This window comes from Eucyclogobius newberryi, unplaced genomic scaffold (genome assembly GCF_026437365.1).
Source record: "Eucyclogobius newberryi isolate DKJ021-1_F unplaced genomic scaffold, fEucNew1.0.hap1 SCAF_22, whole genome shotgun sequence".
NCBI lineage: Eukaryota > Metazoa > Chordata > Actinopteri > Gobiiformes > Gobiidae > Eucyclogobius > Eucyclogobius newberryi.
The window spans coordinates 17,095,227-17,115,252 of record NW_027315857.1 but is presented as its reverse complement, the minus strand read 5'-3'; the positions used below and the strand labels follow the sequence as shown (position 1 = coordinate 17,115,252).

General features: G+C 38.4%; 1 protein-coding gene across 4 annotated transcripts in view; it reads right to left on the bottom strand.

Annotated features, from left to right (window-relative positions):
* nrxn2b (neurexin 2b) overlaps nucleotides 1–20,026 on the bottom strand; it is a 1,099,331-nt gene that overhangs the window by 614,836 nt on the left and 464,469 nt on the right. For all 4 annotated transcript variants that reach the window (XM_072459234.1, XM_072459237.1, XM_072459236.1 and 1 more), the window contains exon 6: nucleotides 15,013–15,314. In XM_072459234.1, coding sequence (XP_072315335.1) covers nucleotides 15,013–15,314 — 302 coding nt within the window. The remainder of the gene's footprint in view (nucleotides 1–15,012; nucleotides 15,315–20,026) is intronic.

Genomic DNA, 20,026 nt, shown 5'->3' with positions numbered 1-20,026 from the left:
TTGGATGTAACACAAATACACTAGTGACTATAACACTACTATAACACACAGTATGATACAGATCTGGTTTCTTGTGTTGCAGCGGCCAATACTGAACCTTGGCCACCAGAGCATTAGCTGCATAAATATTTAATAGCTGGAAGTGTGGAGGTGATCAATGCATCGTGCAGCGGAGCCAAGTCTCCAAGTTTCATGTAAGTTTACTTTGATAAATGTGAATGCGTTATACGTCCAATAGTTGTTCCCTTTTACATAATACAATTCATGTCTTAAGACTAAGAGGAAAGAATAATGAAAATGCAGGTTTTCATGCCCAATTTGTTTACATCAATGGACATCAACATTACAGTAAAAGGCATTTAATAATACAGAGGTAACTGATAATAATTCATAAAGAAATCGTTCATATCCAGTCTAATAAACATGATTTTTGCCGCAAAGATAGTGTATCATTGTTGGGAAAGTTGTCAACCCCAACAACTCGCAAGCTCATTATCAATTAGCCATTTCAACTCTCAATATCCCCAGAAAACCCCTTGAACAAATGCTTATGCATCTTTTCCAATCAGCTGAGAAATTTACTCAGGTCCAGCTCTCTCTAAAACCAAAATAATGGGAAACAAATACTGGCAGACAGGCTTCAAGTGCAAAAATAAATGTCACTGCAATTACGCCAGCCAGAAGTCTCCAAACAAACACAGCGAGCGTAATGCCATGTGCCTCGGAAATCTTTGGGAGACTGTCAGAGGGGCTGGAAATTGCATCAAATCCAACGCCATGGTAATACTATTTCGGTTTTAGCGCGAGGCTTCCATTAGACAAAATGACAATGTTTGTTTTCCGATTCTGTCTTCAAAGCAAATGCGTAGATGATGTTATTTTGGAAATGTATGCTAATATTGGGGCCATTTTAGGTTGGGCTTCTATCGCAACTTTGATAACAAAAAGGCAGAAGTGAGCTCAGAATGGTATTGGAAAGGTTTCTTGAATGTGGATGCATTTAGTTACTTTAAAGCAGACCCGGGCATTTGTGGCCCCAGGGGCAAGATGTGGCCCTCGGCATGTTTCAATCTGGCCCCTAGACAGATTTTAGTTTCTATTTTTTAACTGTCTGTAACATCTGTCTGCACTTGTATCCTTAATAAAGATGACGTGAAATGAATTAAATAGTAGATTCAATAGCCTATATTTGACAGAAAAGTTATATTTAATTTGATATTTAACTTTTTTTTTTTTCACACCAATGTGTGGCCCTCTGCTTCCTGCCTGGATTCGAATATGGCCCTTGGAGGAAAATAATTGCCCATCCCTGCTTTAAAGGCTGTTTTCTTTATGACAGTCCAATAAAGACAACATTTCATTATAACAAACAACCCACAAACTAGTCACACAATTATGTATTTTATCTATTATACATTTGTTCTTATTTTTGTGGGGACAATGTATTAATAACAATGCATTAGCCACAGAAGCAAAGCGCTATCTGCCACTCCGACCACTTCTAATTACTCACACTCCAACTACATTGTGACATTCGAGTACTCCAAAAACATTGAATTTATTTATGTAGTACTATGCATGTTTGCTAGCTTCACATTCACTTGCTAATTAAACTTGAATAAACATTTTGAACATCTACAATCTCGCTATTGGGCTAACAACCCACTTTGCTACACTTTCTTCATAGTTCACATTGAGTAATACTATTAAATACATCAATCAATCAATCAATCAATCAATCATACTGACAAGAATAAACCTGAATAAGGCAAACTTTCCCAAAACATAGACATCCAAGCGTCTGACAGGCTCAGGTGGTAGGCAGACATGTCCAACCACACCTGCCAGATGGTTCTATTTGACTGGTTCTGATAAACGTGGCCATCTGGAGAGGCTTCCGTGGAAAGCGTTTGTAAAAAAGGCTGGTACTATAGATGAATACTTGCCAGACGCCTTTGCCAATCGGATAATGTCACCATGTCGTTTACTTTAGAAAGATGGATTCAACCCAGCTGGTAATGGTTAGAATCTGGTGAATAGGTAGAGATTCAAGTTTGTGTCATAGGAAATGGTGGTATTTTTCTCCCATTCTTGTTATGCCAAATAACATCGGGCCAATATCTGTTTGTTATTTATACAGCTGAAGTCTAATTCGAGCTAGTCGCGATTAAACCAGGACAATTTCAGCTGTCAACTGTGTGCCTGTAAGGACTAATCACATTTAAATGAAAAGAAAAAGCACATTTTTGAGTCTTTTTTAATGAGGTAGATTTTTTTAGTTCTCTTTATTTGTTTTTTTTTATTAGCACATCAGTTCACCATCACCTTCATTTTCTCCCAAAAACAAAACCGTCCTCTCGAGTTATTTTCGTCTTTATCTTCGAACAGTCTTGAATATCTCTATAAAATGTGTAAGAAGTGTCAAATTATACGTAAATAATTAAATTTGTTTGCCGGATATTGTCTCAATAGGTATAAAATTCAGGACATTGCGTGCGACGTCAACTATAATTCAAACTCGTTTTCTGTAACGTTCTCTCCTAATATGCGAACATTACCACTCCGAGTCTTCCTGTGGGCTGAATGTGCTAATGCCGATGCAATTTTCTCTGATTATAGAACTGTGAATCAGAGGATGTGTCGGAGCAGGTAGCGCAGCAAAAAAAAATAAAAAATGACTCTTGTGTGAGTTAGCTAGCTCTCAAGTTCAGACAGATGTGCTAATGTGCTAAAAGTGAGATGCTAATGAGCCCTTTTAGAATGCTACATGTCTACCAGCGAACATAGCGAACATAGAGGTCACCGCTTTAGCTAAGGGCACGTGGTCTGATTAGCATTAGGATAGTGAAAGAGGAAGTAGAAAAAAAGTAATGCATAAAGTACTAGTGGAGTACTAAAGGTCACAGGTAATACAGTTCCAAAGGATATAAATTGTTAGCATTGTTAGCAAGTAGCCTACATTAAAAAAGTAGTCTTTTTTTTCAAGTTGTTATGCTGCGTTCCATTTGTCAGCAGAAGTCAGAACTTGGACCTTGGAGAAACGTTTCTCCAATTTTCTGTTTTTGAGACAATGAGCAGTTTATGCACATTAATGACTCAAAACAAGTACACCAGGAAAGTGCTGAAATCAGCCAAAATCTGGATCCTATGTGTAGTTAATTTAATGTTATTATTTTTTCTTTCTTTCTTTCTTTCTTTCTTTCTTATTTGCAGTTTATAAACAATGTCTGGGAGTGATTTTTTAGTTAGCACGTTAGCAACATTAGCATCACAGAGCATTTAAAACTGCAGGGACAGGTTCACAGACAGCGGAGGGACAGTGGGGAGGAACTAAAGGTGAAATAGCACAGAATCTATCAATAATTTACGTGTTGGATGTTAAACGTTATTCCAACCCAGTTTCCCAACATGGGGTTCTGACATGTTGCTTGAGTTTCCAAGAAGGAATTCCAAGTTACAAGTGTTTCCGTGTGAATTTACAAGCCAGAGCTCAGAAAATCCTACCTCTGAGGACGACTGGAATGCAGCAAGATTTCTCAGTTTGCATTGAGTGTAGAACTTGTATTGTATTAGAAGAATATGTATTTTTATTCAGATAATACATTTACCTTTCAATTACACAATGTTCTAATTCAGGTTTATCAAGCAGTTTTTTTTGTCAACGTTACACTTTTTTTTTTTTTTGCGATTTTCTTTTAATTAATTTACACAAAACTGTTTTTTTCTTCTTGTTTGGCAGGCCTACACTAATGATGTACAGTATGCAAATCAAATGACAATACGTGGTCTGCGAACTCAAGTTAAATATCTTCTTGCATGATACTATGACGTCAGGTAGCATTAGCATGACGTCAGGTAGCATTAGCATCTGAGACCCTACACTTATACTGACATTTGTATTCTGACAAATGACTGGTATGGTTTGTATGGTCGTGCGGGAGAAGAATGAGCGAAATCGATTGACTTCTCTTGGAAATTGAGACGGCCACAGGAGGTGAAGCAATAATTGCGCCCGACCATGCGTTACATAAGGGCATATGCTATCGATTACATGTATCTTAGCATGAAATAGTATCATGATAAATAATGAATTATTTCTGATTCACGCAGTGAAACATCACATTTCTATTGATGTTTGTAACTATGGAATCGCATGGTGGGATAAAAACAGGATTTGAGCACGGTAAATGTGTGAGAGGATTTACAGGAGCTTCCACAGATTTCATATATTGATGTTTTTCTAATGATACAATATACTACGTTGTATTTATTGTTATTCCACAATGGATGTTGAGGTCATTACTTGCTTTTAGGTGTCAGTTAACTCTCAAATACATAAATGAGACTGCAGTAGGCTTTTTAAAATAACTGCTATTGACTTTAGAACAGCCAATTTTGACGTTATTTACACATTACAAAGATATTTGCAGAGCGCTTTGTCGACACATTTGTTTGAACATTTTACACAAGTCAACCTACATTATGTTACATTAGCAGCAAGACTTTTCTCTAATTCCCCATTGAAATAAATCAAATTCAAGCTTAACTGGAAATGTAATTGCTACAGATTTAGCAAGTAGGAAGTAAAAGTGAGCAAGCTGGAATTACTGATGGATGTAACATTAACCAATCATTTATGTAAAAATATCTTATAATTGTTTGTGTTTCTTTGTTACGTAAAGCTTGGATCTGAAGATTATAATCCTGGCAAGGTGGCACAGTGGTTAGAGTCAGTCCTGGGTTGGATTCCTGGACCAGACATTTTAATGTTTTACCAATAACCTCTTAGCCCATAGTGATAGTATATGCAGTAACATTATATATAACACTTTTTATATATTTTTTCCCGCCTAATTTAATTTATTGATGATTTTTTTTAAATCTGTTTTAATAAAAAAAACAGATAAAAAAGGAATCCTGGGTTGGATTCCTGGACCAGACATTTTAATGTTTTACCATTTACCTCCGGGTTAGGTTGGCCCATTGTGATAGTATAAGAAGTAACATTATATATAACACTTTTATATATTTCTCCCCCTCAATTTAACTTATTGATGATTTTATTTTATTTTTAACTGTTTTACTTTGCATAATTATCACTTATTACATTGTCTAATATGATTACCCTTTAAAGTCTAGGTCATTCCACATTATTATAACTATTTTAATATTGAATGTAGCTCATAGTTGCCTTCTCCTAGCGTTGTCATGCAATATAATATATAATAGCCCGGCCTTAATATCTGTACGTTGCTATTGAGAGTCTAGAAAATGCCTCTATAGTGTGAATAAAGCACCACAAAGATAAATGTGCTTCTTCCTAATTAATAATTCATACGAGATGCAGTATATTTGGAGGCTAACAGTTAATGCTAAGGTGTGAGTCTAACTATTATTGTCCCCATGTAGCGTATTGACTTTTATCTAACATCTCCCTTGTTAAGTTTTTGCGCATAAACTTTTATTATCTCTTATTGACTAGGAAGGAGCTCATAAAAAAGCAGAATGCATTTTATTCCGAGTACATAAAGCGGCCGCGGTGGAGGTGTGTGACCCCGGATCAAAGCCGCCGAGCCCCAAGGCTGAGGATTTAGCTTAAAAGAACAGCAGCAAATCTTGTCTGATCCAGCTATGAATCTAATAGCTCCACAGGTGATGGAGTCAGAGAGAAGGCAGGCGCATCAAGATGAAGACGTGTTGATGTTTCCATTGTTTTAGTTGTACAATATTTCTTTAGTTTTGGTGAATATTTAGGCTGAAAACCGGTTCTTTTGTATATTTTCGCTTTTAAAAAAAATATTTTGTTGGCTTTATTAGACAGGAGAGGACAGGGTGACATGAGGAATGTGAGAGAGGAGAAAACATGCAGTAAATCATCAGTCGGGATTGAAACTCATGAACTTTAGAGCCTGACAGGTGCGATCACAGCTGACAGGTGCGATTACAGCTGACAGGTGCGATCACTGCTGACAGGCGCGATCACAGCTGACAGGTGCGATTACAGCTGACAGGTGCGATCACAGCGGACAGGTGCGATCACAGCTGAGAGGTGCGATCACAGCTGACAGGTGCGATCACTGCTGACAGGCGTGATCACAGCTGACAGGTGCGATTACAGCTGACAGGTGCAATCACTGCTGACAGGTGTGATCACAGCTGACAGGTGCGATCACAGCTGACAGGTGTGATCACTGTTGACAGGTGCGATCACAGCTGACAGGTGCATCACAGCAGACATGTGCGATCACAGCTGACAGGTGCAATCACAGCTGACAGGTGTGATCACAGCTGACAGGTGCGATCACAGCGGACAGGTGCGATCACTGCAGACAGGTGCGACCACTGTTGACAGGTGCGATCACAGCTGACAGGTGCGATCACTGCTGACAGGTGCGATCACAGCTGACAGGTGCGCTCACAGCTGACAGGTGCGATCACATCTGACAGGTGCGACCAAAGCTGACAGGTGCATCACAGCTGACAGGTGCGATCACAGCTGACAGGTGCACTCACAGCTGACAGGTGCGATCACATCTGACAGGTGCGACCAAAGCTGACAGGTGCATCACAGCTGACAGGTGCGATCACAGCTGACAGGTGCGATCACATTGATTTTCTCGCCCTCATAATTCTGGACTGTTTGCCACTTTTCGACATCCTTCCCATAATTTTAAACCAGTTAAATCTGAATTTACTTTCAATGACCTGAATCTAACAATAGACCGGTTATCATAGGATTAATAACTACAAACATATCCAGTATTTGTGTTTCTTGCAGCTGAAAGACCCAAACAGCAACATTATTGAGCAAATAAAAGCGCTGGTGCTATTGAGACCTTTAGAGCCGACACCGTCTGAAGACACTGAAAACAGGCCCACGCTTGATAAGTGACAATATAAGTGACAATATAAGACATGTCAAGAAAAAGTAATAATATGGTCTTTGCTCAATTCATGTTCAGTTCATTTTCAGATATGAATATTTATGTTTTAGATTCAAATAAATGGATTTCAAAACATTCAGTCAATACAGCAATTTCCATTCGACAAATCTCATATGCCAAATGCAAATATGCAAAATGGTTAGTACATTCGGTAATAAAGTCTACTGACACCAAGATAGAAAGTTAACTGTTGAGCGGCAGCAGTTAGTGCTCTCGCCGCATAGTGTCCTGGGTTAGGGTTAACTAAAGCTACTATTAGCAATAATAAATCAAAGCAAACTAAATGTTGATATATACATTGTTATTTAATTGTTAGTGATAGAACTTTTAATTTTTTTTAAATAAATAATATTAAAAAAATACAATTATAATTGAATATAAAATAAAAACAAATAAAATAGAAAAAATAATGAACAAAACACATACGCTATTTATTTAATTATTTATTTGTGTATGCATTTATTTATGCCCTTATATATTTATTGGAGACACACTTTGTACACTGCCACCTTCTCTCACCAGGGGGAGCTCTGACCCCTCACTTCTGTCCGTTTCACATCCTCGCTTGTTTCTCTCAGCAGAGTCACTGTCACCTCACCTCATTCTGTTTACTTCATTTTAACCCACACAAAGCTGACAAATCTTAAAACATTATTATTATTATTTTTTTTTGCAGAATGATAGAAAACACGGAAAGGCCAAGCAGTGTAGAGAAGACAAAAGAAGACAAACAGACTTGCTTTAGCGTGGACTTAAATGATGCAGCAGGAATGATCAGGGACAGCGGTGAGGATTGTTTCACTGTTCTGGGTTTTGTGGACATTACGTCATGTATTTATGGTTGTGATGTGACGCCATACACAGCTGACCACGTATTTGCCTTGTATATATATATTGTTTTTCAGGTCTTAAACTGTAGAGTCATGTCATAATAAAACACATTATTACAAGGCACAATGTGTGTTTCTGGCTCAACATCTTTCAGGCTAATGTTATATATTTTACTCTTTAACATGCCAGTTCATGTATGTTTCTTGAAAGACAATTTGGTATGAAAAAAATATGAATTATCGAAAGTTGCAAAGCATGGGCAGGTTTAGGGAGTAAAGTATTCACCCACCAACTGGAAAGACAGAGGTTGAAAGTGTAAAAACCATTTCAGTCAAAAAAAAAAACATACACCATAATTATAAAAAATAACTATTATACATTATTTGTGATGTTATTGGCCTATAAACATCTATATGTGTACGGGAAACCATCTATCGAGCGTTCCATCGTCATGATTTCGTGTTAGCACTCCATCTACTGGCAGCAAACATATATCATCACCATAGGGACATATATAAAAGTACATTAGCACGAGTTATAATGGATGTGATTTGACAGTGCGGGATCCAGAATCACACTTCTTAAATCCTTTACGATGAGTGTGTCTGGTCAGCACGGCCTCCATCGCGCCTCGAGTCAAACTCAAACAGAACCGTGCAATCGGACGGGTATTGTCAATCATTTCGAGAAGATGTTCATTGCTTACTGAACTACCAATACATTTGAGCTCACTTAATATTTTCAATAGACTCTGCTCTAGTTCAAGCCCTCGAGAAACTTCGCCGTTTGTGTTGCTTGACGAGCTCTCTAACCACTGAGCCACTGTAACGAGGCATTATAAAGCTACTGGAAAAAGTTCTATACAAGTCTAATGCGTTCATATTATTAGTAGATGCATGCATAATGTGTATAATATCCATACATGTCCTCATTTGGCTTCCATATTTGCTGTTTCACACACATTTCCATCACCTCTGTTGGCGTTCACAGCGCCGATCGATCATGTGACGATGACGAAGAGGTCGGGGGTCAAAGACAGCAGACTGTTTTAGATTGTTACAGCAAACCAGGTCAGGAAGCTCTCGATACATGTATCTTTTTATATCTTTTTTACTGTGACAAGAGTTCAAAACGAAGAGATTTCAGCCTCTGTTCGCTTCATTCTCTAACGGAGTTCACTGTCCTAGTCGATCACGCGGCATCCATAAGGCAGGAGTAAACATAAGGTCAGGGGTGATCAATGTAGGCTATTGGAACCGCTTTTCCCGCCCCGAGTCTCGACGGGCCGCTAGCAGCTACACGCACACAGCTCTTAACACTCAGGCTGCCGTTTATGTCAATTACAGAGGTCCGTGGGGGATCGGCGATAATGGAAGCTAGCCAGGACAGCATTACATGGACAGTTAGCGAGGGTTAAAGCCAGTGCCACCGTGAATCATGTGGTTGGAGATACACGTCTTATGTTTAGTGGAAGAAAACTGATGAGAACGCTGAAAAAAAGAGTGGTAGTTAACAGTTCTGGTTATATTCAGGGATTAAATAGCTATAGATGTAGGCTAATGATATAAGGAGTAAAATGAAAGCTAGCTTACACGCTATTGGTTCATGCCAGGCGCGTTATTAATGCACCATCTGTGGCCGTATTGGCTCTAGTCCTAAAGTAAACACATATAAACCCCAAAGGAAATATGCATAAACTGCTCAAATATTAGATCAGTCCTAATCTTTATTGTCAGCTGTGGTGCTGACATTTTTACTGTAAGAAATGACATCGTACAAAAGAACAGCAGAATTTAAAAATGCAAATTTGTCTTCATTGCAGTGAGTGATGCATACGATTTGAATGATTTATTAGCATTTGGAATTAGCATACAGGTCAAACTGACGATAATAGACTAAAACATGGCTTGTAATGATAACTAGGTTTTTTGGTATCTTTGAACTTTGCTAACCGTCTCTGCTAGTTATACATTTGTGTAAAGCCATGAAAAAGCAGTTTGATGGATGCAGTATGACACTCAATGCCCCGATATCTGCGCTGACAGCAGTGAGTGACATTAGTTGGCAGAAACCGATATGCCCTAATTCACGACATGACATGTGTTAGTTTTTCTGCTCTTCAGACTGAAATTCATTGTGGGGGAACTTTACTTTGAGAGTATAATTTATTTTGGAAATCCTGTGACAAAATTTGGAATTGCCTGTTCTGCCAAGGCAAAGACCCAAACCAGCTAGTTGACAGTGACGAATTGGATTTACTGCTGTGCCAAGTAAAATTTAATTAAAGTGCAGTATCTAAGTGAAAGTCAGCCGCGTAAAATCACCAGTTAACTTCCTATTAAAAGGGCGGGTAACACAATTGTATTTGTTATAGCTCAGGAAACATCCCTTTCTGGCACAAATATGCTATTTGTAAAAAAAAAAAAATGTAAAGAAAAATCACAAGCCAGTTTTTGTGTATTTTGTTGCTTTGGATGACAGGCCCATTTACTTTGTATGTATTACTTTTACTAACAACTCGAAACTAGTAATATCTAACTTCAACCTCTACTTTCTCGATGAAACATAACAAAAATGTCCTTGTCAAGCTGTTGTGGCCCGCTAGATTTTTGGTGCGTTATTGTCCGGCAAAAGGCAATGTGTTTTGAGGTTGTTAGCATGTATGCTGATTTCCGCGCGTATCGCTAACGTTAACAATCTACATAAAACCATTCTACAAGAGGTATTTTTCTGATGAGGCTCTGGTGTTACTCTCATGTGGTCGAGTGTCGGTCGCCAAAAGAGCCCTGGATTTTCATAGTTATAGTTTATAGTTATTTTGAGGCTAATGCTAGCTAACGGTACCAGTCATTAGAATGCAGACGTTTCTCGGTCATCGCACAACGTCAAAGTGAGGGACAGGACTAAGTGGACCTTCAATTCTCACTTTGTAGGTTGAGAAATCACAAACTATAGCAGAAAGGCCTATATGTATGCAAGCGTGTATGTATAAATGTATGTATACGAGGTGGTCTTTATGTCTACAGCCGCTTGTAGCTGGAAGCACTCTCACAGTAAATCTCCTGGACTGTGTTGCCGTGACAAACTCATTACGCACTCTGCTGACCAGGCACCGCACAATCCATAACATTTTTGACCCCAACTGGGATCCGTCCTACATCCTGTTTGTCATCTGACCCTGTTCTGAAGCAATAAAGCAGATTCTGTTGGTATGTTATATCATGTATGTACGTTCGTTATGTTAGTATTAAGGGTCTATTTACACAAAAATGACATTTGACCAGGGCTGAACCAGGATTATAATTGGAACATCAGGACCAAGTGGGTTCAAACCAGGACCAAACAAAGTCAATTAAGTTAATAAACATACAAGTGTAATATTTTCCGTATGCTGAGTCATTATAATGCCAACATTATTAGTCTTATCATAGATATTGTCATTTCTTAGATATGTTTTTGTCCTTGGTAACCCGTATGGTTGCTAAGTAACAGTTACGGAATTGCTTCTATGTATATCACGTCTGTCACTGCCCGATTTGGCACAATATTTCAAACTGCACACGGCTCAAGCGCTTACGGTGCTATTGTAACTGTAAATCTTTGTAATAATCAAATGTGAATATAAACTGTCTTGTTGATAATTACGTACTCAAAGGCCGAAAAAATATGTTTTTAAACTGTTGATAAAGGTTAGAAAAGAATGCAGTGTTGCTCATGGTCGAGTGGTTAGCACGTATGCCCTGCTGAATCCTGCGCCCAACGACTTGCCGCATGTCCTTCCCCAGTCTCATTCCCATTTCACACTACACTGTCCTGTCAAATAAAGCCTATGAGCCAAAAAAATATTAAAAAAAGAGTGAAAACAACGCAGAGCTGAGTAAAGTCTAACTTACGATGTACAATGGCTAACGTTCATAATGATGAGCTAAAACCAGCACTTTTACTTTGTGTTAAATATTCCAAATTTGAAATAAGTACATTTGAACTGAGCACTACTTGATGCCACGGTGGACAAAAACACATAAAAGACACATTTTTAAAAAGTTCAATGAAGCATGTGACACAACGGACTGGGATCCAGATCTGCCCATGTCCAACCAGGAAGTCAAATGATAAACTTCACCGAAATTTTAAATATAACCTTTAGTGTAACCTGATGATTTAAAGTATTTTAAAAACATGCAACAATTATGAGATAAAATAACATACATTACATAAAAAAAATAAAAAAAAATCACTAAAGTGCTACGCCTATAGTTTGCAGTACTAAAGGTTATATGTGGTAAAAAATGAAAAATACACTTAAATACTCCTCTTGCTAAGCACATTTTGCACATAAGGCACCATCTGAAGTTTTTTTTTTTTTTTTTTCTTGCAACTTAAGCCTAATTTTTGCCTGCGTAAACAGAATGCTGATCTTTAAGTTAATGCACGCCGGCTTTACAACAACACCTCTGATTGGACCAGACAAGCCATTCATTCCAATTACAAGTATTAAGAAAAATGTGAGCCAGTAGGCGCAGTCAACCTAAGTGAAATTGATTGAATTTCACAAGCACTCTGCACAACTGTCAATTGATGAGCAGTAGCATTCACTCAATATAAAGAGGTTGAATTGTAAATGATTTCGGTCCTGTTTAAAACAATACAAACAGTAAGGCTGCAGAGGTCGTTTGGTTTTCCATTTAACACGATTAGAATTGTAAAGCTGTGTTAGGGCATTTGAATGTATTAAGGGCATTGTCAATTTGATGAATTAGGGTTGTTTAAGTTGGTGGGGCCTGGAACGTTGTTTAAAAATGTATACAGCTGAAAACAAACAGCAGTATCAATATAATGAATAATAATATACATAGAATCAGTTAGGAAAACTCCAGTTAATTCATAGGAAATGTAAGTTTGGGGAGTTTAAAGGTGCAATGGACAATTTTTCGGCGATTTGAGAACGCAGGCGGAAGTGCTCATGCCACTCCCCCGTGCGGACTGATACAACACACACGTGCGTTTGTTTATTAGCGCAACGGAGCGCATCGCATCGCTCGTCTCCCGTAGATTTCTGTCCACTTCTGCGTCAGCTCGAACTGTCTTTCTCCGTCTTCATTTTGCCCCGTACACTGAGGGAACTATATTATAATAGATCCATGCGCTTAGGCACGCGGAAACGTGGGAACGAACCGCACGCGGCTGCAGGTGAGCGGTAGGTGCGTTTTATGATTGATACGTGGCAGGACAAATGATTTATCCACGCCACGAGGAAATATGATAACAAATTTGCTGAAAAAAATCGTCCATACCACCTTTAACATAGGACTGAGGCGCAATTTAGTATTATGCAATGTCCTATTATGCAATTTCCTATTCTGAATTATTTTTTTTAATTAAATACTTTTTGTTGTGATCATTTTATAGGATTTTATTGTATAGAATCCCAAGAATGTGAACCTATTTTTGGTAAAATTATTTCTGTATTGATTTAAGTCCAATCAAGTAAAATAATATTAAATCTGATATGGAAAAGAACACCACAGAAATGGTCCTAACAGATAAAACCACTTGTTACAATATCAAATAACCAATCATTGGTTGCGTTCATGTCATAATCTCAGATGGTGGGCAAAAGCCTATGGGAGCTTTAATGTTTTTGACTGAAATATCCAACATTCAAAAAAACAACATCGTTGAACTGTCATTATTTTTTTGGGATGCGCTCCACAGATTCACAATACTTCTCTCATGGCTGAAAGTCCTTTGAACTGACAACAATCAGAGTTGAATAATGGCACCACTTTCTGAGGCTAGTGTGAAAAAACATGTGTGCTTACAGAGAAGGCTTTGAACTTCGTGCCAGTCTTTGTTTCATGTGGATGGGCTCAGTAATTACCGAGACGTGAACCATCAAACAGTTAAACCTGCTCCAGCTCTATTTGAAACGATTCTAGAACGTTGTGATGTCACGTGAACGCAACCAATTGGATCATGAATAGGTTGTGTTCACGTTCTCGAATGTCAGACGGGGGGGCATTGATTTCATTGGACTTTGCCATGAAATATCCAAAATTTAAATTGAACCTGATCATGTTTCATAGTCACTAGACTTCAGAACTCTTAGAAAATCTGCAGTTTGACAAAAATTCTTTGTTGCTGCCCACCGTCTGTATTTAAATATTATTCGGTGATTGAATGTTATGATGGCACGTGAACACAACCTACGGGAAAAGTACATACAATTTCAACCATATTTCCTGCTTGTACTTTGACAACGTGTCCTGATCCATCCAAAGACATTAATTGTGTAAAATATTACCCAATAGCTTCTGTTTAGCTGCAACTTAAATGACAATTGTTAGTTGACCACGAGAAAAAGTGAACAAAGAAAGTAGAGCCAGTGAACAAGTGAAGTAGTGATTAATTAACAGATTGCGTTGTAACAAGTGATGAGATACTTTCGATCACAAAGGGTGTTTGTTATCTGGCTCCTTTAAAGCAAATTGGCTGTTAGTCAAGCATTAACAATTGTGATCAGACAGAACGAGTTCAAATTCTAATCAAGAAAGTAGCAACGATATTAGCATTCTTCACACTGCCAAATCTTTCCACGACACAAGTTTCTGGCAACATTTTCTTACGTCAAAGCAAGAAAAAATAAACACTGTGATTGTTTCAGCACAAAGCGTACTATCTGGTTGTTTTGAGTTGAGCTGGAACAATAATGATAAAAATACACAGCTTGAAAATAAAAAGTTAAAATTTCTGACAAAAAGCATGAAAAATAATACATCGGCTCCACTCCACCCACCACTTCTTTGGCGTAGGTGTTTTGTTACATTTTAAAACTCAAACATCAGATAATTATAGGAACAAATCACCTCATCTGGATCTTAAATGTAAAAGATAATTATTAGTCAAGACAATAAATACAACTGAAAATACTATAAATACTGAGCAAGTCATCAAAATCGTAGTATTTTGGCACCTCTCCGTCCAACTCTTCTTTGGCGTAGGTGTTTTGTTACATTTTAAAACAGAAACATCATATTTGAAAGTACAAATCATTTCATCTGGATCTGAAATATGTAGATTGTTAAAATTGTTAGTCGAGAAAATACAAAAAACGAAAATCCCTTGAAAAGATTGTTAAAAATTCTGCAAACCTAGAAAGAACTCATAGCATTTACAGCAAGTCATCAAAGATAGTAAAAAAAAAACTGTCAGAAGCATCACTCTGCCCATCCCTTACCTGACGCAGGTTTCTGGTGACGCGGACATCGTGCCAAGCGTTGTCGTTGAACTTGCCGTTGACCGGTTCCACCAAGGCCTCGAAGGCTCCGGAGCCCAGGTTGATGACCAGCCACACCGCTCCGCTCTTGAGGGACAGGTTGACGTAGTCGGCCGATTTGCCCGTGTGGAGCATGAGTCCGTTCCTCTGCAGTGTCCTGAAGGAGAGGGTGATCTCGTCCGTGCTGCTCTGGATGGGCGTCATGGACAGGTCGTAGCAGAAGAACTCGTTGCCCTTGAAGGTGGCCACCGACTCTTCCTTACCTAGAAGACAGAGGGAAATATCCATGAGAAATGTATAAAATGCATTGATACGTTACGCTTCAAGTTTCTGCCAACATAACACAGACCAATGCCAGTACAGCTACCAAAATTGGGACTCAAATTGGGAGTACACCTGGGCTAGAAAAGGACCAAACCAAGTCTACATCAGGACTAAAACAAGCTCAATTCAGAACCAAAAAACGACCAAAAAGGAATGCCACTGCAGAGACTTGATGATGGATGATAAATACATGTAGGTATCGTTGCAACGGGTTTAACTTTCTTCCATTATGACACTGATCGATGCCAGAACAACACCAGAACTAGACCGAGACCAATACAAGTCTACACCAGGACTAAAATGGGCACAATTTTGGATCAAATGATGTAGTGAACAAGTGTAAATGCACGATTAGTAAGTAAGTGAGTGAGTGAGTGAGTGAGTGACAAGTCAAGTTTTATTTATAAAGCACATTCAAAAATGTCACAATTGCCCAAAGTGCTCTACAAAGACAATGTAAAATACAATAAACCTAGTTAAAATAAAGCTGTAAAAATGTTCTGCTCAGCGTGTGTTAAAAGCCCGTACACAAAAAAAGGTTTAGCACAAAGATCTTTAAATATTCAGAGATTGGGCTGTTCCAATGCCCAGAGGAAGACCTGCTACTGCAACAGCGCGGTCCCCTCTGGTTTTTAACTGTGACCTCGGAACATCTAAAGTCATCAGATTTGTTAATCTCAATGCTCTACAAGGAACGTGGACAAACAAAAGCTCTGAAAGATAAGGAGTAGCTTGTACCAGATTCTGAAGCATTGTATTTATTGATACAGGGGAAACCCAATGAGAAACGTTCAGAATATGTGGCTGCAGAGAATTGATGATGAACAAGGACTGGAACAGGACCAAACAAAGTCTACACAAGACTAAAAAGTGTCAATCAAACAATTCCAAGTTGTGGAATTTTGAACCATGAGTGAATAGTAACATAGTATTGCTGCAGAGTTACGGTGGCTTTGGTCATAGAATACACACAATCTCCACCTGAAAGTGACTTGTCTTGTGTCACAGATTACACAGAGAAAAGACATTTCAAAATCATAGCCACCGACAGAAAAAATGTCTTTGTCCTGTCATCACAGGTAGAGAACAGCTGTCCCTCAGATCCCAAAACAAGCTATTCAAAAAATGGTTGCAATTGTCTCTGGTTTTGGCCAGTTCTACTCCCACGCTCCAAATAAGAAAGTACTTTGGATGAGGGAGCAACAAGAGTTCTGTCCACATTTTAATGCGGCCCGCAAAACATTTAGAATCTATATTTTTTTCATTTCTGAGCAATATATAGTTGTTTTTTTTTCTCTCTCTCTCTTTCTCTCTCTCGCTAGAACTACGAGTCCCACAATCCTTTGCAGCAGTCCTCAGTGCCTAGTGCCGACTTGCGCAAAACTTGACATACTTGAGCAGAGAGGTCTGAGCGGGGAAAGAGACAAAAACACGTGGCAACAGAGTCCAAAAATAACTATTACAAGGATATATATATATATATATAAAGCTATATCTATTTTTCATACCCACCCTGAGCTTCGAAATGAGAAGTTTGAGCAATTAGCATTAGCAAACAAAAACTGTAAATACGAATAAAATAGACTTACATCCAAATATACAAACACCAATTACCAAATGCACAGTACTTCAAAACCTTATCCCGCCGTAACACACTGAATCAGTAAAAATAAAGCTAAAAATAACACAACCTTCAAACCACATACTTTTCATGAAATACTGGATGTTTACTCCACCTATGGCTGGCCTGTCAATCTCCTGGACCACATGCTACTGAACTGCCTCTCCCTGTTCTCTCAATGCCAGTCAAAACAGGCCCTTTGCACAGCAGACACATGTCACACTTCAGAGCCGAGAGCCAGGAGAGGGATCTGTCACCTGCGCCGTCAGAACAGCCCAGTCCAGCTGAGACCACAACACCAAACCTCAGGCGTGTCACAATACACCGATGACAAGGCAACCGGACCGCTCGTGTTCAACTGTTTAAGCTCGGGAAGGTAAGCGTGGCGGGAATTTAAAGTTTGTCTGCAGAACTCAATTTATTATGGCTAAAATGTCCAATTGAGGTGAGACACTACACTTATTCAGACTTATTTTTCAGATTTTGTTTTTGATTTTTGCATCATTACTACTGTAAAAAAAAACTTGTCTTATCTACTTTTCTTACTGAATCAGATTTTCAGATTTCATCCATCAATGTCAGACGCTGTAATTTTTACTTTAGGCTGTTTTTTGAAAATGTGTAACATTTCTGGAGGTAGAAAGTGATGACAAATAAAGTTAAATCCATAACTGCTGAATATTCTCCATGATGATATACATTTGATGTTGTTGTTGTTGTTGTTGTTGTTGTTGTTGTTGTTGTTGTTGTTGTTATTATAGGCAAAGGAGCAACATTCCCATGGAAACAGGACAAGTACAAGTCAGTAAGAAGGCATGTTTGTCTATGTTTTTAAGTAGATTAAAACACCCAAAATAAAAAAAATAAATAAAAAATCACTTCAGTAGAACAGACACACATGTCAAAAAAATTAACCCATAATTTCAAACCCGTTTCTTCAGATCGACTTTATGTTCACTAATTGTTTGCGATTTGGGTATTTTAACAAAACACCTTTTCATATGGAAATATGATATATTATAATTTTCCTTTTATTATAGATAGTCATGAAAGGTTTCAAATGAATATCAGATTTTTATTCATCTGCTGTCCTTCCTCTGAAATGTATATGAATGTTGTAAGTACCTATTTATGAGTGTTGCTGTATAAGCCAAACACATGCACTTCATCCCAGGCTAAAATGTTTTTTCATTTTTTTCAATTCAACTGCCACCAGAAAAAAGCCATTTATAAAACATATGTTGAAGCCACCAACTTAATATTATTATTATCATTATTATTGTTGTTAGACATATTATATAATTCATATTCCACATCTTTTGTTTTTGTTCTTTCTTTTTTGTTCATTTTCAATTTAAAAAATTAATCAAAATGAATTTCCAACTTTTTGCACAATTGGCACTAATAAAAAATCTGTTATGTTTTACTGACAATGATAAAAATGTAGCATATTCTTCTCCAGGTGGATGTGCGAAATGTGTTAGCCGTGCGATGTGAAGTGACAGTCCACTTCCTGCGTCCGTCTGTCTGCCTGCACCAGCACTCCCGGCAGTCCCCTGGGAGCCCATATTGAAGAATCAGGTCCGGGTAATAAGGTTTAGCTCTGGAAACTGGTAGGAGAGCAGACCCACCGTCACAGGGCTGCAGCCGGTAGTGGTGGATCATCAAATCGAGTTTATTCTGAAGTTCCATTACAGCAAAATCACTCCAGACCCCGAGCACGTCCCAGGAGAGAGCTGGAAGTCTGGGATGATCAGGAGGTGCTCTGCCGCTGGAAACATTGGACGCTAAATCTGAGCGGTAAGCAGGTTTGACACAGCAGCAATCTAAGGTTAGCAAAGAAGAGGCCATGGACAATTGGGTGAGGTGGATGTCTAAAGGGTTTAAGGTGAATTGTTTACCTGTAGATGTGCAAAAAGGATTCAGAATTAAAAATGTTACTGTAAACTGGCTCTTCCAGATTGATGTGTGTATCACTCTGAATTGAGTTCTACACAATATCAATCTGGACAGGCCCTCGGCGAAAGCAGTTGTGAAAAGGCGAAAAGTCACGAATGAATATTTGGAATCTGATTGGTTAAAGCGTCACAACAACAAAAAACAGCCGAGAAATCAAGCTGTTGTTAAATCCAGTCTTTCCCATCATCAAAAACACAAAGTTCTTCTGTGTGCGCTTCTTTTTGTAAACAAAATAGTCCGTAAATCTGCTCAAATATATCAAAATATGACTGTCGGTTTCGCCGTGTTTGTTTAGGTTCATCCCTTTGACTTCTAGAATGCTGCGCTGTGATTGGTCAGCCACACCATGTCCCGGACTCAAACCGAACAGTGAAAACCTGTTATTTATTCAGTCAGTCAGTCCATCAGTCCATCAGTCCATCAGTCCATCAGTCCGGTCACCAGTTTCATCTCCCTAAATTCAGATGGGCGTGATGAACAGGTGGTCATCTTACAGTGACAGCCAATCAGGGACATGGGTCCGTATCAAAACAAATATGACAAACTCGGAGGAGGAGCTTGATTTTGTTCCAAAGGTTAAACTACGGCCAATGAGCTCCCCCGTTGCACATGTGTCACTGGACTAAACACAACCGATTGCACGTCTCCTTCTGAGTTTGGCTCACTCAACCGATTGCACGTCTCTTTCTGAGTTTGGCTCACTCTTTGTATATAATTGGAGAAGTGTGTATTCTGGATCTCACACAAAATGTAACTGCAGATGTAAAACACAAGCACATTATAAAAAGAAATAAGAACTATACAAACTTTAACATTTCGTAACTAAATAGAAAAAAGCAGAAAACTAAATTAGACAATGAAAGACACATTCTTTTAAGAAATTGCACTTAATGAAGATTGTAAAAGTTCAATTGTATCGTTGGATTGCCACCTCTACCTTCTTCCTACGCCTGGTCTGAGTATAATCAGCCAAACCTTTCACCTCTTTATCACAAATCGGGCACTTTTAACTACGGTTCCATTTATCCATGGTGTTCTATTTCTCCTTAGTGGCTTGCTGTCTCATTTGGC